This window comes from Nycticebus coucang, chromosome 11, assembly GCF_027406575.1.
Source record: "Nycticebus coucang isolate mNycCou1 chromosome 11, mNycCou1.pri, whole genome shotgun sequence".
NCBI classification, from domain to species: domain Eukaryota; kingdom Metazoa; phylum Chordata; class Mammalia; order Primates; family Lorisidae; genus Nycticebus; species Nycticebus coucang.
In genome coordinates, this window is record NC_069790.1 from 121,860,150 (window position 1) to 121,885,306 (window position 25,157).

Consider the following 25,157-nt stretch of genomic DNA (forward strand, 5'->3'; position numbering starts at 1 on the left):
CACACCCACCCACCAAGGCCTAGGTCCCCCCAGTCCTAACATAGTAGAAAATCTCTAATAGTATTTTCACAATTTTCCAATGAGATGATCTGTACTTTGAGGACTTCTATGAAACAATGTAGTACAAACACTTGAACTTCGTGAAGACTGTAAAATAGTGAGTTAAAAACCTTGTTTTAGAAACTGTGAAGGGGACTTTGGGCAGTTTTTGTTCTTAGCAACTCCTTTAAATTGAGTATGTTAAATAACTCAATATGATAGAAATAAAGTCTCATCACACAGAATAAGTCTGGAAAGCTGCCTGAAAAAAAAACCAGAAGACTAAGTTTACCAAGTCAACGAAACCAGGCTTTGAACAAGGAAACAAAGCACCAAGAATAATGTTTCATTTGGCCTTGTAAACACCCCGAAAAAAAAGAGAAGTTCCCTTTATTCATTTGAAGGGACGAAAGAGTGTCTAGTTGGAATGAGTCATGGATCACATCTAAACTCATTTGAAAAGGAAAACCAAGCTGATTACATCAACATTCTAATTCTGAAAGATACATCAGATGATCAGTGAATCACAAGCAACCATCATTTAAGATCTTGGTCCAATTCAAATGAGAGGAGCTAGCAGAGAAACTCAAGGCAGCTTTATAGATGTAAAATATTTTATTTGTAAATGGTGATCTTCTAAATCTGTGTCCACAAATTCCAAAACCCATAACACTCTGTATACTTCAAAAAATTCAATTTTTGCCAACATTAGATACTATTATACAGAACAGAAAACAACAAAAACCCGGTGGGACAAATACTGGTAGGATGTCAGAATATTGTACAAGAGAAGAAAAATATTCAAGAAACAAATTTCATACAGCTATTTATCAAGAGAAAAATATATACAATTGATTTATTCTGTAAGATAAAAATACATCATGCCATATACATTACAAGTTCAGAACTGCGTCACTGAATATACCAACAGTTTACAGTCCACTTTAATTGTGCACACAAAAAAACTTCATTTTAAACTTAGCCTGTGAAGTGTCAGTACCAGAATTTTTAAGTACAAAATAAAAAGCTAACCTGGTTCGAAATGCTGATTAAGTTTCTACAAGCAAACACAAAACAGTGTGTTTTTCTTTTATTAAAGAAATGTAAACAAACAGTTCATACAAACACATTTTAAAATTACATCTTCCAAAAACCCTATTACTGGGCTCCTGCAGCTGCAAGTATAATCACGTCTCTTTCTTTGTTTTTTTTTTTTTTTTTTTAATTTTTTGTGTTAAATAGAAGGCTAAAGAGTTAGATTTAAGTTCCTGCTACATGATCCTATTATGTTTACATGATTCTTTGTGGTCTGAAACAAAGTTCTAATCAAAACTACTTCTGCTGAAGAAAAAAATTCAGCCTCCATTTGGGTGTATTTTTAAGCAGTTATTCACAGTTATCACAAATTGTAAGCACAAAAAAACCTGACTGAAAGAGTAGGGATGCAACAATATAATATGAAAAATTAGTTTAAATTACCAAAACAGCTATAAAAGTTGTAGTCATAGCATACACTCTGCTCTGTCAGAAGTAAGGTGTATAAAATAATTAGGTACTAATAGATCATAGTTTCAAAAAACCTCAAAGAGTTTAGGTTGAAATTTTGGTTATTACATAATTATAATGGCATCTTTTATAACACAAAAAATTACATTGTAACATCCCTATGAACATTTTATAAGCACCCGAGCTGCTGCAGAGCCTGGTAGCATTTGGTCAATAACTATTTTTATACTGTATTTTTTTCTCAAAATATTTACATATTTGTACAAAGTAACAGTTTGTTAGTTCTGCAGGTAACAGCAGCAGCTTGGCTTTCTTCTAACTTTTATTTAAAAATAGCTTCATTCACTTATTCAATAATAAATACAAAAAGTTTCTCTTATTTTACAGAAATCAAAAACTACAATAAACTGACTCATGGAATCAAGTATTTAAATGTATTTTAGTGCAAGTTATTATCCCTTAGCTCTATCCCTAAGGAAGTCATTTCAGTACATTCCTTGTTCAGTGGTGTCTACTTTATTTAAAAACATTAAGTTAGAGGGCCTGCCCCTTTCCTAAGGCCGTGGCCAGCACTCTGCTCGTCCCCCGCTGGTGATTTCTAGTCTTACATTCATAGGAAGGCCCCTGCCCTGGGGCAGGGCAGCCATCGGCTCTTTGCCCCAGTAAAAGTTTCTCCTTAGACTAAACAAAATAAAACAAAACCCACCCACAAGGGGAAAAAAAAAAAAAAATAGAAGAAAAAGAGAAAAGCAAAAGTGCTGGACCACTCTGGAATTCTGTGTCACCTCAGCTACTTTAGGAACTGCTGCAGTCAGCTTTCTCCTGGTGCCTCTTTAACCTAAAGTACTGAGGAAATCAGAACTTCCAGAAGCTGTTTTTCAAAAAGTCATAAAAGAAAACAAAACATCTTTCTGTTTGCAGAATCCCAATGGTGTGTTGAATCATCTTTTCCAAGGGACAAGCCGCCCGCTCAGATAGCAAGGAATGCATTTCAGTTCATCCACTTCCGGCAGTTCACAGCTCCACAGTGACATGGGATCTTGTGCTGGTCATCTTCAAAGTCAAACTTGTAGTCATAGCAGAGCTGCCCAATGTAAAGGCACATGGTTAAGCAAGGACAGAGGGGAGAGATCAGAGAGCTGCTGTCTACTCCTCCCTGGCATTTCAAAACCAGCAAACAGGACAGAAATTAAAGGAATGCCTGGCTTTCTGAGCTTCCATAGAACCTGGAGGGGCAGGGGGGTTTCTAAACCAAGTAAAGGAATTAATGTGTCTGTGCTTGCTGGAGCACAGACAGGGAGGCCTGGCATCTCCATCATGCCTCACAGTGCTGTGCCTGCCAGTAAATGAAAGGGACTGGAGGGGGCAGCAGAGGACACCACTTTGGGTGGGATGAGGTCCTACGCCCCAAACCCTAGAGGGCTCCAGTTCCCCACATGTCCTAACTGGGGCACATGTGGCCGAGGTGGGATGCCCTTGCCAGCTGACACTTTCCTCTTTCACCTCTCCACACTTGAGAATCTTTAAAGATTACCTCTCTCTTTAGGGGTTACCAGATTATTCACGTCTCAGGCTGGCAAGGTAGATGAAGTCTGCACAGTACAGCCCCTCCCAACTCCCAGGTAGCCCTCTAACCCACCCCTGAAACACCAGACCCTGCAAAATGCAAAGAGAGGACCAATAATTTCTAGGGTCACTTCTGATTCAAATATTCTACAACACAGAAAGGAAATAAACCAATGTTCATTGAGTAGCTATTCTTAGCGACAATACCTTTTAGTAGGCATCTGCTGAGCTCTGAACTACAAAAGAGGCTCAGAGAGGTTAAATGACTGGTGTCAGGTAGGAAGTGGGCTCAGCTGGGGCAGTTCTAACAAGCTGACACGTCCTGTTGGTTATTAGCACCAGGCTGGGTTCTTGTGTTATGTCTTGTTTTAAAGTTACTATGAGAGATGCAATGGGCCTTGGGTCTAGTTAGACCCCTATTCTTAATTTAAAAAGGAGATTCCAGGCAGTGCCTGTGGCTCAAGGAGTAGGGCGCTGGTCCCATATGCCGGAGGTGGCGGGTTCAAACCCAACCCCGGCCAAAAACCACAAAAAAAAAAAAAAAAAAAAAAAAAAAGGAGATTCCAAAACCACCAATATGTTCCCACTGCTGGATTCTGAAGGGCTAGGGGCTCCAACAAGGTAAAGACATAGGTTCCTCACTTCCCAGGGGGTGGGGTTCCCTGAAAAACCCAACGTCCTTCAGCAAGAGCTTTTTAAGAACCCAGATCAAGGTGTGGAGCACATTTGTCACAAAGTTGAGAAATGTAAAGAAAGCAGTTAAGACCAATAGTGATCCGTCAGAAACGAAGGAGAGATAACAGTAAAATGGGGAAAAAAAGACAAAAGAGTAATAACTTTTTTTTTTTTTTTTGTAGAGACAGAGTCTCACTTTATGGCCCTCAGTAGAGTGCCGTGGCCTCACACAGCTCACAGCAACCTCCAACTCCTGGGCCCAAGCGATTCTCTTGCCTCAGCCTCCCAAGTAGCTGGGACTACAGGTGCCTGCCACAATGCCCGGCTATTTTTTGGTTGCAGTTTGGCCGGGGCCGCGTTTGAACCCGCCACCCTCGGCATATGGGGCTGGTGCCCTACCGACTGAGCCACAGGCGCCGCCCAAAAGAGTAATAACTTCAACAGGTGAAATGCTGCATCAAAGTTGTCTTCTGAGACCAAAGTGACAAATGTCAAGTCCAGTGTTCAGCATTTTGAAGAACAGTAACAGAAGACCTGGACTGTCTGGGAATTTGTTGATGCAAAGGCCTGTAAGCTTGTGCTGAGCCTCAGCATGAGCACGAGTTGACTCCGTGCCACAAAGTTTGCCAGCAGCCAGGCTGCTCCCAGAGCCTATAGCAGTCCCAGATGCCTTCCAATCCTCAGTTCAATGACAGGCATCTTTATGGTAAAAGATGCTAAGACACAAAAATGAGGCCACACGGGTAAGATGGGGATACTGAACTTATGGAACAGAACACGAGGGGATGGAAGAGGCTGGTATCAAATACTTACAAGGTGGCTTGACGCCGTAGCACAGTGGTTATGGCGCCAGCCACATACACCAAGGGTGGTGGGTTCCAACCTGGCCCGGGCCAGCTAAACAATGACAACTGCAACAAAAAATAGCCGGGCGCTGTGGCGGGCGCCTGTAGTCCCAGCTGCTCGGGAGGCTGAGGCAAGAGAATCGCGTAAGCCCAAGAGTTAGAGTTTGAGGTTGCTGTGAGCTGTGACACCACAGCACGCTGCCGTGGTGGTACTTGAATACCTGACAGGGCAGCAAAATCTGACCTACCACGGGGAGAATTTTCACTGCAAACAAGAACTGGAAAACTGCTGAGCAAATTACCTGTGTGAAGGTGTGAACTATCACATGACAGAAACACACGACAACACAGCAGACACGACGCTCACGCTCCTACCTCTTCTCCTTTCTGGATTCTCCGATTGGAGCTAATGATAATTTTGTGTCCTCTCTCAAAAGTCACCACTTCAGCCACACAATTGGGTGCACATGAATGGTTGATGTATCTGTAGGCCAAGAAGTCAGAAAATCATAAAACTAGAGGAAGCTTTTAAAACTTTAAAAATTTATAGGGAAAACTCTTTGCTAATTACATTTGTATTTGTACAAACTTCAAATAAAAATTCTTCCCGCGCTCTTCTCTCGGTGAGCACCGACCCTTTGAGCAAGAGACCCCAGTGTTTTCAGTTCCTTCTGCCTCACCTTGCAGGCCCTCCTGTGAGCGTGGCATCAATCACATGGTCGTTATCCATGCGGAACATGTACACGCCACGGTTCTGAAAGAGAAGAACATCCGTCTGAAATACCCTCCTGTGTCTCTGTCCATACAGTGGACACTCTGCTTCCCAGTAGGTGACCCTGATGTGGTACAAATGGAAAGCCTGGAATCAAGAGGGTGTCAAGTCAAGCTGCTTGTTAATTCATAGTTGTATCTATGCAAATAACACCAACTGAAAAGATAAAACTGATGGCAAGAGAAACAATACAGTAAGGTCTAGACGGGGCCTTTGTCCCAACTGAATGCAGCATTGCGTATGTGGGCCTCAGTACAGGTGCAGGGAGACAATGGCAGTGTTTTCATGATTGTAGGGACCAGACACCTACCTGAGACTCATAGAGTTTCTCTTTTCTGTTTGCTACTTCGTTGCGAATGATAGTTCCGATGTACTCGATGACCATGGTGTGCTTCTCAATGTCTCTAGCGGCATACAGGCCCAGCCCCTGCAAAGAGTGTGTTCACAGACTTCAGTTTATCTGACAACAAACCTGCTTTCTCTTTTACATTAGAATGTGTTATCTTTGGGTCTTTGAGAAGCTATACTTAAGTTATCACCTGAACTCAAATTATCTTTTATTTTGGAGACAGAGTCTCACTGTCAACCTGGGGAGAGTGCCATGGCGTCATCGTAGCTCACAGCAAACTTAAACTCTTGGGCTTGAGCAATCCTCTTGTCTCAGCCTCCCGAGTAGCTGGGACTACAGGTGCCCGCCACAACACCTGGCTGGATTTTCTATTTTTAGTAGAGACGGGGTCTCGTTCTTGCTCAGGCTGGTCTTGAACTCCTGACCTCAAGCGATCCACCTGCCTCGGCCTCCCAGAGTGCTAGGATTACAGGTGTGAGCCACCACGCCCGGCCTCAAATTATCTTCTTTATTGAATATGATATTTTCTGAAATTTAAAAATTTGACAATCTTACCACTTAAAACTGTCATCACTACATTATTACTATGTCTTTTTATACTAAATTCTTAGGGTATATCTATAAATTAATACTCTTAATTGACTGTTCAAATTTTCCATTAAGCTATATTATCTTCCATGTAACACCATGCTGAATTCCCACCAACTAAATAGGCTAATGACTTATAGTATTTGTTTTATCCTATACTATTTCAAACATACAAGTTATGTATGTATTTATTTTTTTCAAGCACAGTGCCAGGGAATTTGGGGGATACGGGCTATGACAGGAATGTGCCGAATGCCTAGTGGCAACAGTTAATAAAAACAGGGCTAAAAGTAAGGAGTCATTAATACACCATACAGGTCTCAAACCTGCCCCTGAACTTCCTGGAGTCAAAGAGGAGAAACAGGAAAAATAACTTTCTAACAGGGAGGTTGGAAACCAATGAAATTCTTGAGGAAGGCAAATTTATTTTCCCCTAGAACGGAATTCTGAAGCTGAAAAGTAATGTACTGGGATTTGAAGTGGCAAAAAAATAAAACAAAACAAAACCCTGGCAAAAAAAAGCTCCAGCCCACCTCCTCCATTCAGAAGCTCATACCGTCCATCAGCACAAAAGAAGGGCACAGGGTGGGCTCTACTCACTGACTGAGGCACTACAGAGTCTAAAAAAACATGACTGGAAAGATATGGATAATTTCCATAAATATTTGTATTTTCTTGCTGCAGTCTGGTTTTCTGCACTCAGTTCTGACCAGAAGGAAGCGGTGTACAGAGAAGGAAGGAAGGTCCTGTGCTGCCTGGGGACCACCTGGGCACATCCCTGGGCAGCGCACAGCAGGAGCACGACAGACACTTCAGCATGTAACTGACTCATCTTCTAGCAAAAAATCTATGCAGTTTATCTTCAATTCCAGATATTACTCAGAAGTGAATGAACCAGGCCACAAAAAAGTATGTATGAAGATCAATATAGTTTGGTTTAAGAACGGACCAGAATCAACAGAAAGTAACAAGATTCCAAGTGGATTCATGCACATATGAACCTTTAACGCACCGTAGGAACAGCAGTATTTAACTTCAGTGTCACAGAGACGGGTTATTTACTAAGTGCTGCTTTAACAACTGGTCATCCAATGGAAGAAAATTAAGTTGTCTTAAAAAAATTTCTGCAAGAACCTTAATAGTACGTATATACAATCCATGATCTGGACCAGTATGTATTAAGATATACATATTTATTTATATAAACACTAAGACTTTTGTAAGAAAAAAGATACCATACTTACTGGTAGGCAAAAGATGTTTTGTAGGAAAAAATATCCAATAGTGCCAGTTGTTACAAATTGAAAATGGACGACAGATATGAATGTGGTTCCCAGGAAAGCAAATGCCAAGGGGAGGTAAATGGCTGCCCTCTCTTAAGTGGTTAGAAGTTCTATCAAGGCAGCAGTAGCAGTCTATACTTACCAGAATGACAAAATATAAAAGTGGTTAACACCTACTGCAAATGGCAAGATGAGAAATAATCTCGTACGCTGCAGGAAGAAATGTGCACTTATAGTCTTTTTAGAAAACTTGTAATATCTACTAAAGTGAAAATTACATACACCTTTACACAGAACCTTACTTTTGGGAAATACTCCTAAGAGCAAAACTATTAACATGTGAGGACACAAGACAGCAATAGCAACACTGTTTGGTTTCGGAAAAATTGTGAAGAAATGTTTATCAACAGTGGAGCAGTTTAATCAGCTAATCAGCTGTGCTATTACAGAGGATGAAATAAACCACTTCAATGGATGACAATGACCTCTGAGAGTTAATGAGAAAAGGAAGATGAAGATTGTACATAACATGATTCATTTTTTTTTTTGTAGAGACAGAGTCTCACTTTATGGCCCTCGGTAGAGTGCCGTGGCCTCACACAGCTCACAGCAACCTCCAACTCCTGGGCTTAAGCGATTCTCTTGCCTTAGCCTCCCGAGTAGCTGGGACTACAGGTGCCCGCCACAGCACCCGGCTATTTTTTTTTTGTTGTTGTTGCAGTTTGGCTGGGGCTGGGTTTGAACCCGCCACCCTCGGCATATGGGGCCGGCGCCCTACTCACTGAGCCACAGGCGCCGCCCACATGATTCATTTTTTATATGTACAGAGAGGTGTATGTATTTTTAAGGTGACAACATGGAAGATACAGGCTACGTACTCGATTCCTAACATGATCCCTTGGGAGGAACAGAGGGAGGCTGGAGGATGGGAGGAGAAAGAGATGAAACCCCTGAACTCAAAACTACACCAGGTTAAAGATGACAGAGACGACAGGTAAAAATCACAGTAAAGGAACATTTCTCAAGATAGGAATGGGTACAAGAAGGAGTGAATTCTTTCAGAACACTGAAAATGGAAAAGGAATTGATTCAGCAGGAGAAAGCTACAACTGAAGGAACAGGGCAGGCCCAACAGAGAGGGCAACAGAAGAGACAGGCGCTGCATGACAAGCAGAACACCACTGCCGACAGCAAGATCAGGAGCAGGAAGGGCTCTTAGCTGACGTTTTAAAAATGCATCAGATTAACAGATCAAGTACAGGAAGTCTCAAAAAGAACAAAGAGAACAGGAAACCAAAATCAGCAGGAGAAAAGGCAGCACCGTCAGAAGCCAGAAGCCGTCTCGGGCCTTCCTCGGCCGCTCTTCAGAGCTGGAGGCGGTGAGGACAGCCCCAGCTGGCCCAGATGGTTCCAGGTGCTGCTGCTGCTGCTTAGCTTGGGGTCCACACTTTTGAGATGACAAATCTCAAGGGTAAAATATTTGTCTATAGGTGCAAAAGAAAATAGGGGAGGAACGTGCAACAGAATATAAAAAACACTTTTGAGACTGAAGGTCCCAATGGTTTAGACTAAAGGGCTCAACAAGTACAGGAAAGACCTTAGGCTCAGGCATATACTTGTGAAATGTCCAAATATCAAGAATAAAGAGATGATCAAACTTTCAGGGAGAAGTAAAAGGGATCCAACAAAAAGGATGAAGAGTCTGACTGAGTTTAGACAATGGGATGCTGATACAAATTTTTATTTTAAAAAGAATTCACTGGCTTCTAAGTAGAAACTGAGAGGAGATAGGTCTGCAAGGGACAGACAAGTGAGATATAGATTAAAACAGGGGAGCGCTTGAGAGTGGATCTGACAGAACTTTCAGAAGAAAAAGAAAAAAAATCACTGGGGATACCGAGGTCAGCGGCACACAGCAGGGCACCACTCAGTGATATAAGGTGCCTGAAGCCTGGCACAGTGAAGGCTTTATAATCCCACTTCTGTGGATCCAAGGAGAAATGTCAGACCAGCATTTGAATACTTAGGTCTGCAGCTCAGGAGGAGGAGCTGCAGGCTCAGCACCTGTAGCTCAGCAGCTAAGGCACCAATCACATACACCGGAGCTGGCGGGTTCGAATCCAGCCCGGGACTGCCAAATAATAATTACAACTACAACCAAAAAATAGCTGGGCACTGTGGCGGGCACCTGTAGTCCCAGCTTCTTGGGAGGCTGAGGCAAAAGAATTGCTTAAGCCCAAGAGTTTGAGATTGCTGTGAGCTGTGACACCACAGCACTCTACCTAGGGCGACATAGTGAGACTCTGTCTCAAAAAATTATGAGCTGCAGAAGGTAAATGTAAATGTTGGCCTAGAGATGGCCTACCTGTAAGACAGTCCATAGTCTACAAAAAAAATACCTAATGACTTCATGAAAAATGGCTTCCAAAAGGTAAGGTAAAATTGGAGTGCCTTCTGAAAATATTTGTATTTTTTACAAGTCCTTAAAACAGCTCTACTCTCCTCTCCACAAATCCACTGTGCAAAATTCAATGCTATCTACTTCCCAAGAGTTCTCATCAAGATGCAAAGGCCGGCTTTCTATTTGGGGAAATCCAGTACCATCGTCTAAGACTACACACTGAATCACTAGTGTTACAAATGGATAAGAGTTGATACGAATTCAAAAGCAATACTATCCCTGTGGCCACATGAAATCACTTTTCGTATCCAGGACCGGCAGTACCTTCATATTTCTAGATTCTACCCTGTCCTCCCTCTCAACATGAAGTATTTCTTCACCTGAATCCGAGACCGGGCCAGATACACGTTGGATTTCCATTCAGTCTTCATTTTCCGGTACTGCGAAGACTTGGAGTGGACAAACTGTTTACTGTAGGGCGCGTTCAGCTCCCCTGTGACTGTGCTCTGAAACGACTTGGAGGTGCTGGTGCTGTTCAAGGTGTGAGGCCTGCAGACAATGGTGTATCAACAGGAAAAAATAAAAGAAAAACTGAAGATGTCTCTGAATAAGGCCCAAAGCCAGGTGGATTCAGATTCAGAAAGACAGCAGCGTACGTGGAAAGCTGCCTAGCAGGACACACAGCAAGCTCTCTGAGGTCGTCGGGCACATACACAGCCAAACAGCAGGGTGTGTAAGCAGCAGACAGACCAAGCACAAAAACCACTACACGCGTGGAAACCCTGGGCTGTACCATGTGAAGTTAAACAGAATACCTTAACACAAACCTCTTGACATGGGCACTCATTTTAGGTTCAGAACGGGCACAACCTGTGGGGTTAACGGCAAGTGGCAGCTCCATCAGAGGATTCCGGCCATATCGGAAGGTATAGTTTTCACAAGCCTCAACCCCAGGGAGCTGAAAAGCAGCAAAGTAGATAAGAAATTAATCTATTTGAGATCAAGACTACAGATAATTTTCAGCTGGTCAAAGAATATTCCACAATGAAAACAACTAATAGGCTGGGCACAGTGGCTCACGCCAGTAATCCTAGCCCTCTGGGAGGAGGCCAAGATGGGAGGATCGCTTGAGGCCAGGAATTCAAGAAAAGCTTGAGCAACAAAGTGAAACCCCATCTCTACAAAAAATAGAAAAATCAATTGGGGGTCATGGTGCACTCCTGGGAAGACCTGTAGCTCCAGCTTCTCAGGAGGCTGAAGCAGAAAGATATAGCTTGAGCCCAGGACTTGGAGGTTATAGTAACCTATGAGGATACCACTGCACCCTAGCCAGGGTGACAGAGTGAGACTCTGTCTCAAAACATATAAATAAATAACTTACAAACACTTTCCCAGGTAACAAAACCTGGGAGAGTGTTAGACTGAAAGTTAGAGTGTCAGTGAAAGACTGAAAACAGTCTTTCAACTTATGTTATCATCATCAGCCTGTACACAGATCTATTTAAGTATGCATATGCAAATTTAGTTTCAAAACAGAACTTAGTAAACCCTGGCAAATGCTCCTTAAAGAAAAAAATTAACACACGGACCCATCACAGGCTAATTAATGGGCATGCTTGTGTGATTTTAGGGTCTATTATTCTAACATTCACAAACATGGAGAATGTAGTGATTCATAGTTTAGTTCTTTCACATGGATCAATGCCAACTTTTAAAAATTAAGAATCATTAATAATCATTCATATAGTTTACTTTCTTGATCATCTCTCAATTTGTCTTTTAATTTAACCCTGACATGATGAGGTCATCACTTCGCAGGTTCCAGAAGCACAGAGCACAGGAGGTAACTTATGGTTCACTCATTAAACAACTTACAGGTCTCCACTAGAATATCTTTATGAAATGTATTTCTCTGCAGTCATAAAAGACATATATTATTTAGCCAGGGATATTCCAAAGAAACAAAGAAAGAAAGCTTATTTCTCTTTTAAGGTTTCCTTTGCGTCTCCAAAAAACTGAAACAGCGGCACCTGTAGCTCAGTGGGTAAGGTGCCGGCCACATACACCCAGGCTGGCAGGTTCAAATCCAGCCCAGACCAGCTAAACAACAACAACAAAAAAAAGCCGGGCAGGAGCCTGTAATCCCAGCTGTTTGGCAGGCTAAGACAAGAGAATCGCTTAAGCCCCAGAGTTTGAGATTCACAAACTATGACACCACAGCACTCTACCAAGGGTGACAAAGTGAGACTGCCTCAATTAAAAAAAAAAACAAAAAAACCCAACTCACTGTGTGAGCATTTACGCATGCTAGTAGGGTCTCCCAATTGATCACCAATCCCATTTTTCTAAAGTGGAACAGGGGTTAATCCATAGGCAAAGTCATTTTCTTCTTTTTTTTTTTTTTTTTTTGAGACAGAGTGTCACTTGTCTCAAATAGAGTGCTGTGGTGTCACAGCTCAGAGCAACCTCAAAGTCTTGGGCTCAAGTAATCCTCTTGCCTCAGGCTCCCACGCAGCTGAGACTACAGATGCCCACCACAATACCCTGCTATTTTTAGGGGCGGGGTCTCACTCTGGCTCAGGCTGGTCTCAAACCTGGGAGATCTGGCAATCCATTTGCCTTGGCCTCCCAGAGTGCTAGGATGACTTTGGCCTTGGCAAAGTCATTTTCTGAAGAGTCACATGAATATCACAGTGTGCCCCAATAGTCACATAGAATTAGAAAAGCAGCTCCGCTTTCAAAGCCTGATGGAGACACTCACGGATTCTGCTATCCGTGCCACTGCGGAGACAGTCAGGCCAAACAGATCTTCTCCTTTCAAATATGCTGGAAAAAGCTGTAGCATTTCCGATTTTTTCCTTACACATGACACAGGCTCCAAAATTTTATCCCAAACACCTACATACAGACAAAAATAAAAAAATTATTTTTTATGGTAAATTGGCAAAATGAAGAATAACCAAAGATTAATTAATTTTCAAATAAAACGTACTGGTTAATGATTTGTTTACTAAATGGCAGCATTTTAAAGACCTTATGAAATTTTGGGGAAAATAATGTTACATTAGGGATATTAAACAGCAAAAGTTTAATCTACAGATTCCCCCACCCCAATATTTAAATCAAAATGTTAAACTGATATTTTCTTTGGAGTTATCATTAGAGCGCTTTCATACTTCTTTTCCAAACTGCTCAAGTTTGAAAAAGCAGCTCCCTAGCACTTTCTATATACATAAAAATGACAAGCCAGACATCATGCTGGAGGTCAAATTTAGTCTCCATTTCTCCCTCTAAATGCTCCTAAGATGAGAATGTATACGATATGCTTTATATGAGATTCCTGCTTTTTAGAAACTGCAGGTAAGAGGGTCTCCAATGTAAATGACAGGCAGCCTTTATAACTACCAATAATTCTCAGGCTTATTTTACCAGCTCTCATGTGCAAACACATACTAAGAAAATGTTTAGAAAATCGTATAGCACAGAGAGCAAGGTATGACAACGCAAAGAAGTTAAGACTTGCACTTGTACATGAAAAACCCACAAGTCCAGTGTGTTGTTACGACCATCATGACGCAGACATGATGAAGGACTTGGGAACGATGACATGATACATTCTGACGCTGACAGTCACTGGCTCCATAGGGCTTATCAGTGCAGACATATTACCTTTGGGTGAGAGATCACTCAGGACGAGGTCTTCATGGCCTTGCTCCACAATCCTGATGACGAACACTGGCCGCCCGTCCTTCTCCTCGATGGAGCACAGGTAGCGGCAGCGCCTGTTGGCGTAGCGCGTGCTCCAGTACAGCCGGCTGGCTTCGTAGCCCACAGGGAAGAGTGCTTTAGGAGAATGGAAGGCTTGCATCTGCTGTGGAAGCAGCTGACCAATGGTGTGGAAGATGAGGCTTCCGACACGGAAGGTGTGGTCCCGTTCTCCTCGCTGCACGATGCTAGCAATTTGTCGTACCTCATCGCGCTGAACATAGACCCTCCTAAAGACTGCAAAGTAACTTAGTTCTTGCTCATGAATTCCCTTTGGTTTGTGCATGGGGCAAAGCATAGTTTTGTCCTTAAAAAACATGCATTGTGCTTTAATTGCGCAAGTAAAGTGATAAATGTTGGTGCATCGAAATCTGTGACATCCACTGGTGGCACCTGTCTTGTGGCAGAAGACACATTTCATCTGCAGGCCTCTCCTCAGGGCTAGTTCCACATTTATTAAGGCACCAGCCTGAGTCTCATAGACTTCTGTGGACCACAGAGCACAATTCAAGTGGACCCACAGATCCAAATCAAGGTTGAGTAGCCTTGCCGGTCCATCTGTCAATCCATCACCTTCTTCATGACAAAAGCAACATTTCCGAAAGTCTTTGGGCACAGGGTCAGGTTTAAGGGAAGTGCCCAATTTCCTTAGAAATTCATCTATTTCATCCTCACAAGGTGGTTTAAATGTCCCCTTGGGGATTACAATATGGATGCTCCATTTCTTCCACTTCATTCCTCTCCACTTTTTGTTTAATGGCCTACAATCTTCAAACCCACCATGGACAGTTCTTAGCCGAGGCTTTAACTTGACTGTTACCTTAAGCTCATCTGGCTTAGCCTCCACTTTGGCTGCTTCAAAAGCAGGAGGGAATGAGATGGGTGGTGACGCAGGGGGAGAAGCCTTCTCCTGGAGCTGCGGGAGACAGTGCACATCCAAGGTGGAGACATTGTTACTGTACTGATGAAAGGCTCTGGAAGGCGTCTCTCTCACAGGGGACTGTGACAATAAGGGAGTGGACTCCTGTGCAATAGTAAGAAAACCACAGAGGAGAAAAACAATTCTTATTGAAATAACATGCTTTACGAGGGTGTATGACTTGAGGTGAAGAGTCAGGGTTTACCCTAAGGGAGGCAGTGCTGAGCACCTAGGGCGTTAGTGGCACCTGTGGTGTCTCCTTGCAAGGCCTTTGCTGTGGAGCTATAACCCTGGAGAAGATGCTGCTTCTTTAAATTTTTTTTTTTTTTTTTTTTTTGTAGAGACAGAGTCTCACTTTATGGCCCTCGGTAGAGTGCCGTGGCCTCACACAGCTCACAGCAACCTCCAACTCCTGGGCTGAAGCGATTCTCCTACCTCAGCCTCCCGAGTAGCTGGGACTACAGGCGCCCGCCGCAACGCCCGGCTATTTTTTGGTTGCAGTTAAGCCGGGGCCGGGTTTGAACCCACCACCCTCGGTATATGGGGCCGGTGCCTTACCGACTGAGCCACAGGCGCCGCCCGAAGATGCTGCTTCTAAACCTGGGACTCTAACTGTATTAAAGCTGGGGTTGGGGAGGAGACTGGGGATCAACGCTGTCATAAGATCTAGCTGATTTGATTTGTTCAATGGAACAGTGTTTTTTGTTAAACTGAATAAGAATGTCGTGGCACCAAATCCTGAAAGCTCACATCCACTCTCTGAAATTCCTTTCTGTTAATCTCATGCCTAATCAAATGATGTAAATGTCAGAGAAGGGGAAAGAGCTCCCAGCAACATACAGATCATATTAACTTTTCCCAGGGCTGGGCACCCATAGCTCAGTGGTTAGTGCACCAGCCCCAGGCGTGGAGGGTTCAAACTCACCTGGGCCTGTTTAACAAAAAAAAAAAAAAAAAAAAAAAACTTTTTCCGGAGGCTCTACAGCTTTGATACAGCTACTGAAAAGAGCTGGGCTGAGAGAGAAGCCCTGGCAGTCTCTCTAGGTTATGGTACAGAGTGTCATAAATTAATAAACACCAAACCCACAGGTGTCCCTACAAGGTATCTAAAAAAAAAAGGTATCTAATAATCCAGAATTGAGCGGGAATTACACGCTGGCCAACTATCTGGTGAATAAACAATTCCTTCTTTGATTCAGGTTGACATATTCTCATTTAAAGTCTAAATTATACGGGTGGATATAGATTGGAATGTATTACAGGAATACTTGTGAATACTGCCTGTTAAAAATGACTCCAGAACATGCTTCTATAAAAGACATACTAGAGCAACAACCTGGAGGAAGGAACCAGCCAGCATTACTAATTACTGTAGAGGACAAAATTTCCTTCAAAATATACATTATCATTTGTATTAACTACACATTTAGATACTTAAGCTGTACAAAATCAAGAAAAGCATAACTTTTCTACAATGGTCTGTCTCTGGTGGGTTCTTTCAAAAGGCAGGAAAAGATGTAATTTTTACTTTTAAACAGTTTTCTTTCTTTCTCGCTCTCTTTTTTAAGACAGAGTCTCATTTTTTCACCCTCGGTTCAGTGTCATTGTGTCACAGCTCACAGCAACTTGCCTCAGTCGTCAGTAGCCGGGACTATAGACACCCATCAAAATGCCACAACGTCCAGCTACTTTTAGAGTTGGGGTCTCACTTTTGCTCAGGCTGGTCTCTAACTCCTGACCTCACTCAATCCACCAGCCTCAGCCTCCCAGAGTGCTAGGATTACAGGTGTGAGCCACTGCACCTGGACAGAACAATTTTCCTTATTGGTATAAGATCAATAAAAGCAAGTTTTTAAATCTTAATTAAATTCATATATTTGTAGCTAAAGTAGTAAAATGAAAGATTTTAATGTTAATGTTGTATTTAATTCTGAACTTTTGAAATGTAATTTAAGCCTACCCACTTTTGTCAAGAGCAGCATAAAGACTATTTGCAAGTCCTTTCTCCATCTGATTAATACTTGCTAAGGTCTCCCCATGCCACGTGCTCCATGAAAACAGGAGACACTTGTGTTTCATTCATTAAAGTAAACCCCGAACGGAGAATCACGCATTGCACATTGTTGATTAGCAGAGATCAACCCAATTTTACCTTGCTTTCTGAGTTTTTTGCTTGTGCAGTTGATGAATAAAGAATAAAGCAATTATTACTACAAAAAACAATGTCTTTTTCCACTTTCTTGGAGTTTTCTCGGAAATCCTGAAAAGCAGAAAGAAATGTGTGGAGATTTCAACAAATCAAAAGTTAATAAAAGCAGAACATATACGTTATCGACTTTACGTTACATTGAAAAGTGAGAGTGGTTCTTTATTATAAAAGTAAAAAGGAAACTATGCCCTAATATTTAGCATATAATGATTTAGGCATTGAGAAAATAAATGTACAAAACCAAACTCTATTGTCCATATTTCACTCTCTTTCAACGTGGTCCTTGTGATGTTCAGCTTGACAGTCATGTAGCATTCAGGCCAAGCACAGCTAACATATGCTGACCTACTGGCAGGAGCACGTCCTGCCACAGATGAAGTCTTACTGCCAAGGATATTTTTTTTTTTGAGACAAAGTCTCACTTATTATAACCCTCGGTAGTGCTGTGGTGTCACAGCTCACAGCAGCCTCTAAATCCTTGGGCTTAGGTGATTCTCTTGCCTCAGCCTCTCGAGTAACTGGGACTACAGGCGCCCGCCACAATGCCCGGCTATTTGTTTAATGCAGTTTGGCCGGGGCTGGGTTTGAATCCGCCACCCTCGGTATATGGGACCGGTGCCCTACCCATTGAGCCACAGGCACCACCCACCAAGAACATTTTTGCTGAGGGTAGGGGTTGGGGTCAGAAAACAGTATAGTACCTTGTTCACAAAGGTCAGATCTTTGAATGATTTCCGCACACCACTTCCAAGGATGACCACTTTACAGTGACAACACCACTGTGGTCTGAGTGCTGTGCCCTCTGTCACACCGTGACTGGAATCCTTACACCCAGACAGACCTAAGGGCAACCAGCTTGTTAGTAATTAAAACTAAACTATGACACAAGGTGACACACAGTGTTAAATCACATCAACTTATTATGACATAGTTCATTAACTTATTCTTCACTAAAAAGCTTATCTTTTAAGTGACAGTTGTGGGGCACCTCTTTTGTGACAGTGGGGTAGAAATAAAGAAGCATGCCTGTCCTCGAAACAGCTAGGAAAATAATGCAAGTATGAAAGAAGAATCTAACAAGACCAACCTACCAATATTTCTTAAAATTCAGCCTAAATGCAAAGGGAGCTGGGTGGGGAGGGAAGAGATACTGCTTTTGCTTAAGAGCTGAGAAGATACAGAACACTTTATGAAAGATAAAAGAGGTACAGGTGAAAGTCTTACACAAGTAGAAACTGGGACTGGAAAGCATGAGGCCCCCTCAGAGAGCATCATTCAGGCAGGGTGTGAAGGCCGGAAGGAGCAGGAAAAAAGCAAGTGACGCAAGCAGCTAGAAGCTAATAGTTCAAAGATCCAACATACATTTATTTTTGAAAAGAATTCAAAGATGTGAACAGAGAAACCACTAAATTCTAGTAGAAGTTTAAGGATAAAAACAGGATTACAAAGAAACCAGCAAGCAAGAAGACAGCAATCTCAAACTGAGACATGCCCATGAGGATGCCGTCCAGACAGGCTGCGACGCTGCAGCACAGGCAGGCTGAGGACTCTGCTGGCCTTCAGAGGGCGGTGGCACAGGCGCCTCTGTGGGAGGCAGTGGCAGATGGTGCAGAAGTAAACCAGAGGGAAATGAGGATATACAGCAGAGGGGACCGGAGAGCAGAAAACTATCACGACGTGATGCAAGCTCAGTCAGACCGTCTGGGTCTGAACAGAGCTGGCAGGAGTACTTCCCAGCCCACAGCAGGATGTTAACACACTCCGGCCCTCCTACCCCAAAGCACTCAAGGTCAAATCACAGAAATAGAACATCCACAGGTGGTTGTGACTTGTTAAACATTAAATTGATATTTTAAAAAGAATAAAACTTAATTTCTGATTCAAGAATGAGTTTGGTTTTTACAAAAAGGTCACTGGCTCACCATTGCTTGTTGGAGAAAATGGTACACTAGGTTGCTTCAGCCGGTAAGCACTTGCTAATTTGGAAGGATTTGCAGATCCTGGAGGCCCACGAAGAAGTAAATGCTGTCGATACTCCAAACTCGGGTTTCCTCTGTGGCTACTGACCAAACCCATGGATGGAATATCTGGAGCATTACTAACCTCATAGCTGTTAGGAATTCTGACGTGAAGAAGGTCGGAAAATGCAGCCACAACACTGCTAATGTTCTAAAACCAAATGCAAACATTAGGTCACTCACCCAGAAGGCAACAGCGAACCACTGAAGAAAGTACATGAAGAAGATAAGTGCTATTTTCAGAACATACATATTATAAAGAAATCCAACAACTTTTATTCAGATTCAAATGAGTCTTAGGATAAAAGTGTTTTAATGGACCAATATCTGAACAAAGTGCTCATAAACAGGAATCCTCATAAAAGGATTCCAATTAACGTTAAATATTTGGAAACACTTTAAATGATTTTAGATATTTTAACTTCTGACCGGTATAAAGAACACCACCACAAGCTGTGTGTTAAACCTTGTCAATCTGCTTACTTCCAGGGGCCTTTATCCAACTGTGGCCAAAAGTGTGACACTAGAAGGTCATGCTTTTATTATGCTTTTTTGGTAACGAAAATGTCATGTCATTGGACTAGGACTATTAGGTTTGCTCTCCAATGAAATGTCTTCATAAAATTCAGAGTTAAAAAAGAGTAAAGAAATCTTCAGCAAATTACTAGTGTTTGACATTAGCAAATACTTAGGCTACCTGAAGACACGGCCACTGCTTCTGTAATACCTTTATTATTGATAAAGTCCTTTCTCATTGCTTAATTTTCCACAATACTTAGAAATATAAAAAGGTTTGTCTCTGGAGTTCTCTAAAATATGTATCTTTAAGAAGATGTGAACTGGGACTTCCCTTCTGTGACTTAATGCTTACTGACAGGAATCAGTGGCAGCCCAGAGGTCTGAAGCAGCCCCCGTCCGCCTCAGCATTGGCGATACTCATACCTGTGTTTCACCACAGGTTACCGGTTTGTCTATACAAACGAGGACATATGCTTTAACATGAAGAAGTCATTTCATCTTTTACCTCAGCAGCCGTAGGATGCAGGGTAATTGCTACAGAAATGAGACCTGATCTGGGACCATTCTGGGATGAACCAAAAGGTGATGCAAAATACAAAGTGCCTGGCTCAGTTTTGATGTCATTCCTTCTTGATTCTGAACCTTAATAAATAGGGGGAAAAAATAAGTGTTAATGGCTTCTGGAAGGCAAAATATTTAATGAATCGGTACACGAAAGAAAATAACAAGGCTGAGAAATTTCCTTACTTTTCCCAGCAGTGCTGGGAAGGATCGGGATGATGGGGGATGGCACCGGCTCTGGGGGCTCCTCTTTGACCAAGGACAGATCCGGATACCTGCTTACTTCCACCCCAACCACACTCTCAGGAGAGGACGAAGGAACAAAGCTGTCAGGAGTATCTCGATCACCACAGTGATCCTGCATCCTGAAAGAACAAACACACCCATCAAACAAGCAAACCCACCAATGGGAGCTTCTTGAACCAACTGACGGAATCCCTAAGTACAATAGCAGGGGTAACTAGGCAAGAGCAATAGAAGTGGAGCAAAGCCAGGGCAAAAAGTGGAGCAGCCCAGAGCAAAACAAGGAATCTTTAAGAAAAAAAAAAATGTAAGAAATATATTTAGCTATAAAAAAAGGTAAATGGGGGCGGCGCCTGTGGCTCAGTCCGTAAGGCGCCGGCCCCATATACCGAGGGTGGCGCGTTCAAACCCGGCCCCAGCCAAACTGCAACCAAAAAATAGCCGGGCATTGTGGCGGGCGCCTGTAGTCCCAGCTACTCAGGAGGCTGAGGCAAGAGAATCGCTTAAGCCCAGGAGTTGGAGGTTGCTGTGAGCTGTGTGAGGCCACGGCACTCTACCGAGGGCCATAAAGTGAGACTCTGTCTCTACAAAAAAAAAAAAAAAAAAAAAAAGGTAAATGGTATTATTTCCTTCTAACCAAAGCTTCAGCTAAAAATTTAAAGACTCACTTAGGAGGAAGATGTTTCCGTTATAACATGACATAGAGAGGATGAATACTGACACCTCTGCAAAATTCCAGATCACTGGAGACTATGAGAATAGTCTTGTAACTTGAAAGGGAAAGAGTGGGCCAAGCACACACCCAGCATCACACCTGCATACTACTGTCTGTGAAAACAGCTATTGTGTCACTCTTGTTTACAGTGGCAAGGTGGGAGAAAACTTGGATTATTGGTTTCATGGGCCCTCATTTTTCTTAACTGATAAAGGTTAAAAAAAAAGACTGGATCCTCCTACTGAGTCAGAGGGCAGGATAACTGTGACGCCTCTGCTGAATGAGTCACAGGACAGCCCATGGAAGACGCTGTGATGCTGAAGGAAGCCCAAGGAAAAGGCTCTAGACAGAGCCCTGGGAAGTTTGGGGAAGAGCAGACACCTGCCCTGGGTCATGACATAGGCACACATGGGAAGCTGCCTCTCACAGCTGCTAAAGGAAATGCTGCTCCCAATTAACACACTTGGGAATTCCCAGTAGCAGGGAGGAGATCTGGACTATGAATCTGGACAAGGTATTCTACTCTTTGGTCCATAGTTTCCTCATTGACAAAATAAGAGAGTCAGACTTAAAAAAAAGTCTCACCAAATAGAGGGTAATTAGGGGATTTTCCAAGGAAGAGATAATGATTTGATGATGTATACAAACCCCCTGGATCTGACAAGTTGGGTAGTGGTTATCTACCAAGGGAACTTGATTCTCCCAGCTAGAATCTTGGGGCTAAAGATCAGACACAAAGAGGTTTAAAAACACCAGACAGAACAGTCTTTAAATTCTCTTCCATGACAGAATTCCCTGATAAATACAACTTGCTTTTCCATTTTAGACATCTACAAACATCAAGAAACCAAATAAATCACAGTTATAGCTAATAAAGGACGCTGGTCTCTGAAATACTTTGCAGAGATTTTCCATTGCCTTAACGTCCATTTGATTGTCACTGAAATCCCCATATTATATGAGATTTAAATGCTGTAAACTAATGATTAGTAGTAAGTGTCTTGTAAACTTTAAATTTTGAAGATTTTCACCAGATTTTATTCCTCAAAAAAATTTTTTTTTTTACTTATTGTTTCAGGTTCATTGAGGGTACAAAGAATTAGGTTACACTGTTTGCATTTGTTTGGTAAAATTCCTCTTATAATTGTGTCCCGCCCCAAGAGGTGTGCCATGTACAATAACCTTCCCTCCCTGGTTTCCACCCCCTACACCTTGAATTGAGTTTTTCTCTAATGTGGGTGTGTACCGATCATCTACTGGCTTCATATTAGAATTGAGTACATTGGGTTTTTGCTTCTCTATTCTTGTAATACTTTACTAAGAAGAACATATTCCTTAAATTTTTTACACGCTGCTCCTTCAGACAGGAAGCTAAATACATACACACATTAAAAATAACAGCAGCAACTTCTACCTTAGTTCTTCCTGATTGTTATGAGGTGGTGTCGGGAGAGAAGCTGGAACGTCGACTGTCTTTGGGCCCTGAGTGATAGTTCTGGTTAACAAGTCATCCTGCGGTCTGAACGGGAGCTGAAATGGTTTAGGTCCTAGAGTTTTAGTAACTGAAAAAGCAAAAACACAAAACCACAAATACAGTTACTCAAAACTGGTAAGTGGGGAAAACTTTACAATACTATTGCCATTTCACGATGTATAGCTGGCAAAGGCACACTCCTCAAAAGTATAAATTTTGAAGGCTACGCTCATACCTTCATGGTTTACTAACACTCCAGCTTTTCCAGCAAGTTCTTCAGTTGTCGCAAAACCATTTGCCATCTTCTGACAAGCCATAGGAGGTGGTGTAGGAGGAAGAGAGGCAGGGGGTGTTGGAGGATTACTTAAATTATTCTGCTGCAGAAGATCAAAAAATTTTAAATTATATGCTACTGAGCAAGTATGTGACAACCTTGCTTAAACTTACTTCTTGAATTTTTAGCAAATGGAAGGAAGGCTACAAAAATGTAATCTCAATGTATCCTTATTCCCAAACACACACAAGAAGAAAAACAAGACATAAAAGGCCAGGAGGCTTTTAGTGGAATACTCGTGATTTGATGGAGGCATCAATTTGCTAACTTTATACCGAGCTTGATTACTCACCTTTGAAGTTAAGAAGTAAATTTCCATTATGCCTGATTTCAGTTCAGGCAACTTTTCAATTTTCATGGTTACAGTCAGCAAAGGATAAATTTAAAATTCAATCAAATTTATATAAAAATCATAAAAAATTCCTTTGTTAAATTCTTGTTAATAATATGTATGCCCTACTTCTATGAAAAACTTGAGAATTTGTGGTCCTAAATTTTTTTTTTTGTGACACAGATCCTCAAGCTGTCACCCCGTGTAGAGTGCCATTGCATCACACAGCTCACAGCAACCTCCAACTCCTGGGCTTGATCAAGTGAGTCTCCTGCCTCTGCCTCCCAAGTAGCTGGGACTACAGGCACCTGCCACAATGCCCGGCTATCTTTTTGGTTGCAGCCGTCATTGTTGTTTGGTGGGCCCGGGCTGGATTCGAACCCACCAGCTCAGGTGTATGTGGCTGGCGCTTTAGCCGCTTGAGCCACAGGTGCTGAGCTGGTCCTAAACCTTTAATTGCAACTTACATTTACATTAGAATATGAATTGGTGAAGACCTCTAAAAGCAGCAAAAGTCCTAGCGATAATAGTAAAAAGCACAAATCATTAACAAATACAGTTCCTTTACATTTTTCATTTATTAGTCTCTCAAAGATTGCTGGAATCTACCAAGAACATCACTTAAATCAAGGACACGGTGAAATTACAAATCTTGCAAAGATATAGGATTTCTTGGAGAATGACTTATACCTGAAGAAAAGGCACTTAAGAGGTAAGACAAGTTCTCACTGACAAGAAAACTAGGAAGGGCAATAAATGAGGCATCAAAAAGAATCGTCTCAATATTTATGTCAGAAGAGAAGCTTCAGGAAGACTGAAGATACTCTGGAGTATTTTTAAGAAAACAATCGATTTAAGTCAGATGTAAACTGAAGATGTTTTATAATGGTATCATAAAACTTAGCTAGAAAAACACCAAAAGATAAACTTAATTTTGTTCAGTATTAATCTAGGAGTTAGTGCAGTTACAAATAAGTACCTAAATTAGGTAAAATACACTTAAAATTTTTTAATTTCATTTTTCAAAGTGAAATCCTAACCGTGTTGTGCATGATTTTTTTTGTTTTATTTTGTTCCTTTTTTTAAAGACAGAGTCTCACTCTGTTGCCCAGGCTAGAAGGACCATGGGCATCAGCCTAGCTCAAAACAACCTCAACCTCTTGGGTTCAAACAATTCTCCTACCTCAGCCCTCCCAAGTAACTGGGGGATTATAGGTGTCTGCCACAAAACTGGCTAATTATTTCTATTTCTAGTTAGAGACAGGGTCTTGGTCTTGCTTAGGCTGGTCTTAAACTCCAAAGGATCTTCCTACCTTGCCCTGCCAGAGTGCTAGGATTATAGGGGTAAGCCCCCTTGCCTGGCCTCTAACCATGTTTTTTTTATTCCCACTATATACTATGAATTTGGACTCATTTTAGGAGTTAAGGCAGGCTTGCAGAGTAAGCATATCCTCTGCCATGGAAATACATAATGGACATTTCTCACATCTGTATTCTTAGCTACGTAAAAATTTCAAGTGTTCACACATGAAGAAGCACTTCACCAGGTAAAATTTTAACCTGGTAGCTAAAGTCAAGTTTTAATGAAACTTGGCATGTCAAATGTAAACTAGGTACAAAAACAAGGTAAGCTCTACCAATTCCAATGTTATCCACAGATGAAGCAAGGTAACACCACCTTAGCATAGAAACCCACCTTGTATATCAACTGAGAATAGTAGTCTGAAACCCCTTCAAGGGCAGCACTGCCAAAAGTTCCTAGAAGTCGATTTCCACTATTAAATTGGCCACTGCCATAAGGAAGAAAGTGCGCAAAGTTCACTCCAATGATGGGTTCCATTAAAGGGAGCAGAGAGAGCTGCTATTAAAAAACACATTTAAGAGAATGTACATGATAAACAAATAGAACTGAGTGTTTCTCAACTTTCTAAGCTTGCAGCAACTTAAATAAGGCTTGAGAAAAATTATACTTAAAAATTTCAAGTATCAAAATGCTGAAGTAAGTGAGAAAGACTATAGAATTGTTGAGACACACTTTTAAAAAG

At 41.9% G+C, this 25,157-nt stretch overlaps 1 protein-coding gene across 11 annotated transcripts in view; it reads right to left on the reverse strand.

Moving 5' to 3' along the window:
• Positions 1-635: 635 nt before the first annotated feature.
• KMT2C (lysine methyltransferase 2C) overlaps positions 636-25,157 on the reverse strand; it is a 298,652-nt gene continuing 274,130 nt past the window's right edge. For 4 of the 11 annotated variants that reach the window (XM_053608446.1, XM_053608454.1, XM_053608447.1 and 1 more), the window contains 16 exons: positions 24,809-24,973; positions 22,683-22,824; positions 22,388-22,535; positions 20,202-20,380; positions 19,960-20,096; positions 18,840-19,086; positions 17,619-17,758; positions 16,861-16,968; positions 13,694-14,813; positions 12,786-12,922; positions 10,840-10,982; positions 10,405-10,573; positions 5,714-5,830; positions 5,312-5,385; positions 5,007-5,115; positions 636-2,629 (listed from right to left, as the gene is read on the reverse strand). In XM_053608446.1, the coding sequence (XP_053464421.1) occupies positions 2,537-2,629; positions 5,007-5,115; positions 5,312-5,385; positions 5,714-5,830; positions 10,405-10,573; positions 10,840-10,982; positions 12,786-12,922; positions 13,694-14,813; positions 16,861-16,968; positions 17,619-17,758; positions 18,840-19,086; positions 19,960-20,096; positions 20,202-20,380; positions 22,388-22,535; positions 22,683-22,824; positions 24,809-24,973 (3,228 nt within the window). In that variant the 3' untranslated portion in view covers positions 636-2,536. The remainder of the gene's footprint in view (positions 2,630-5,006; positions 5,116-5,311; positions 5,386-5,713; positions 5,831-10,404; positions 10,574-10,839; positions 10,983-12,785; positions 12,923-13,693; positions 14,814-16,860; positions 16,969-17,618; positions 17,759-18,839; positions 19,087-19,959; positions 20,097-20,201; positions 20,381-22,387; positions 22,536-22,682; positions 22,825-24,808; positions 24,974-25,157) is intronic. The other 7 variants (XM_053608456.1, XM_053608450.1, XM_053608455.1 and 4 more) reach the window with 5 other exon arrangements.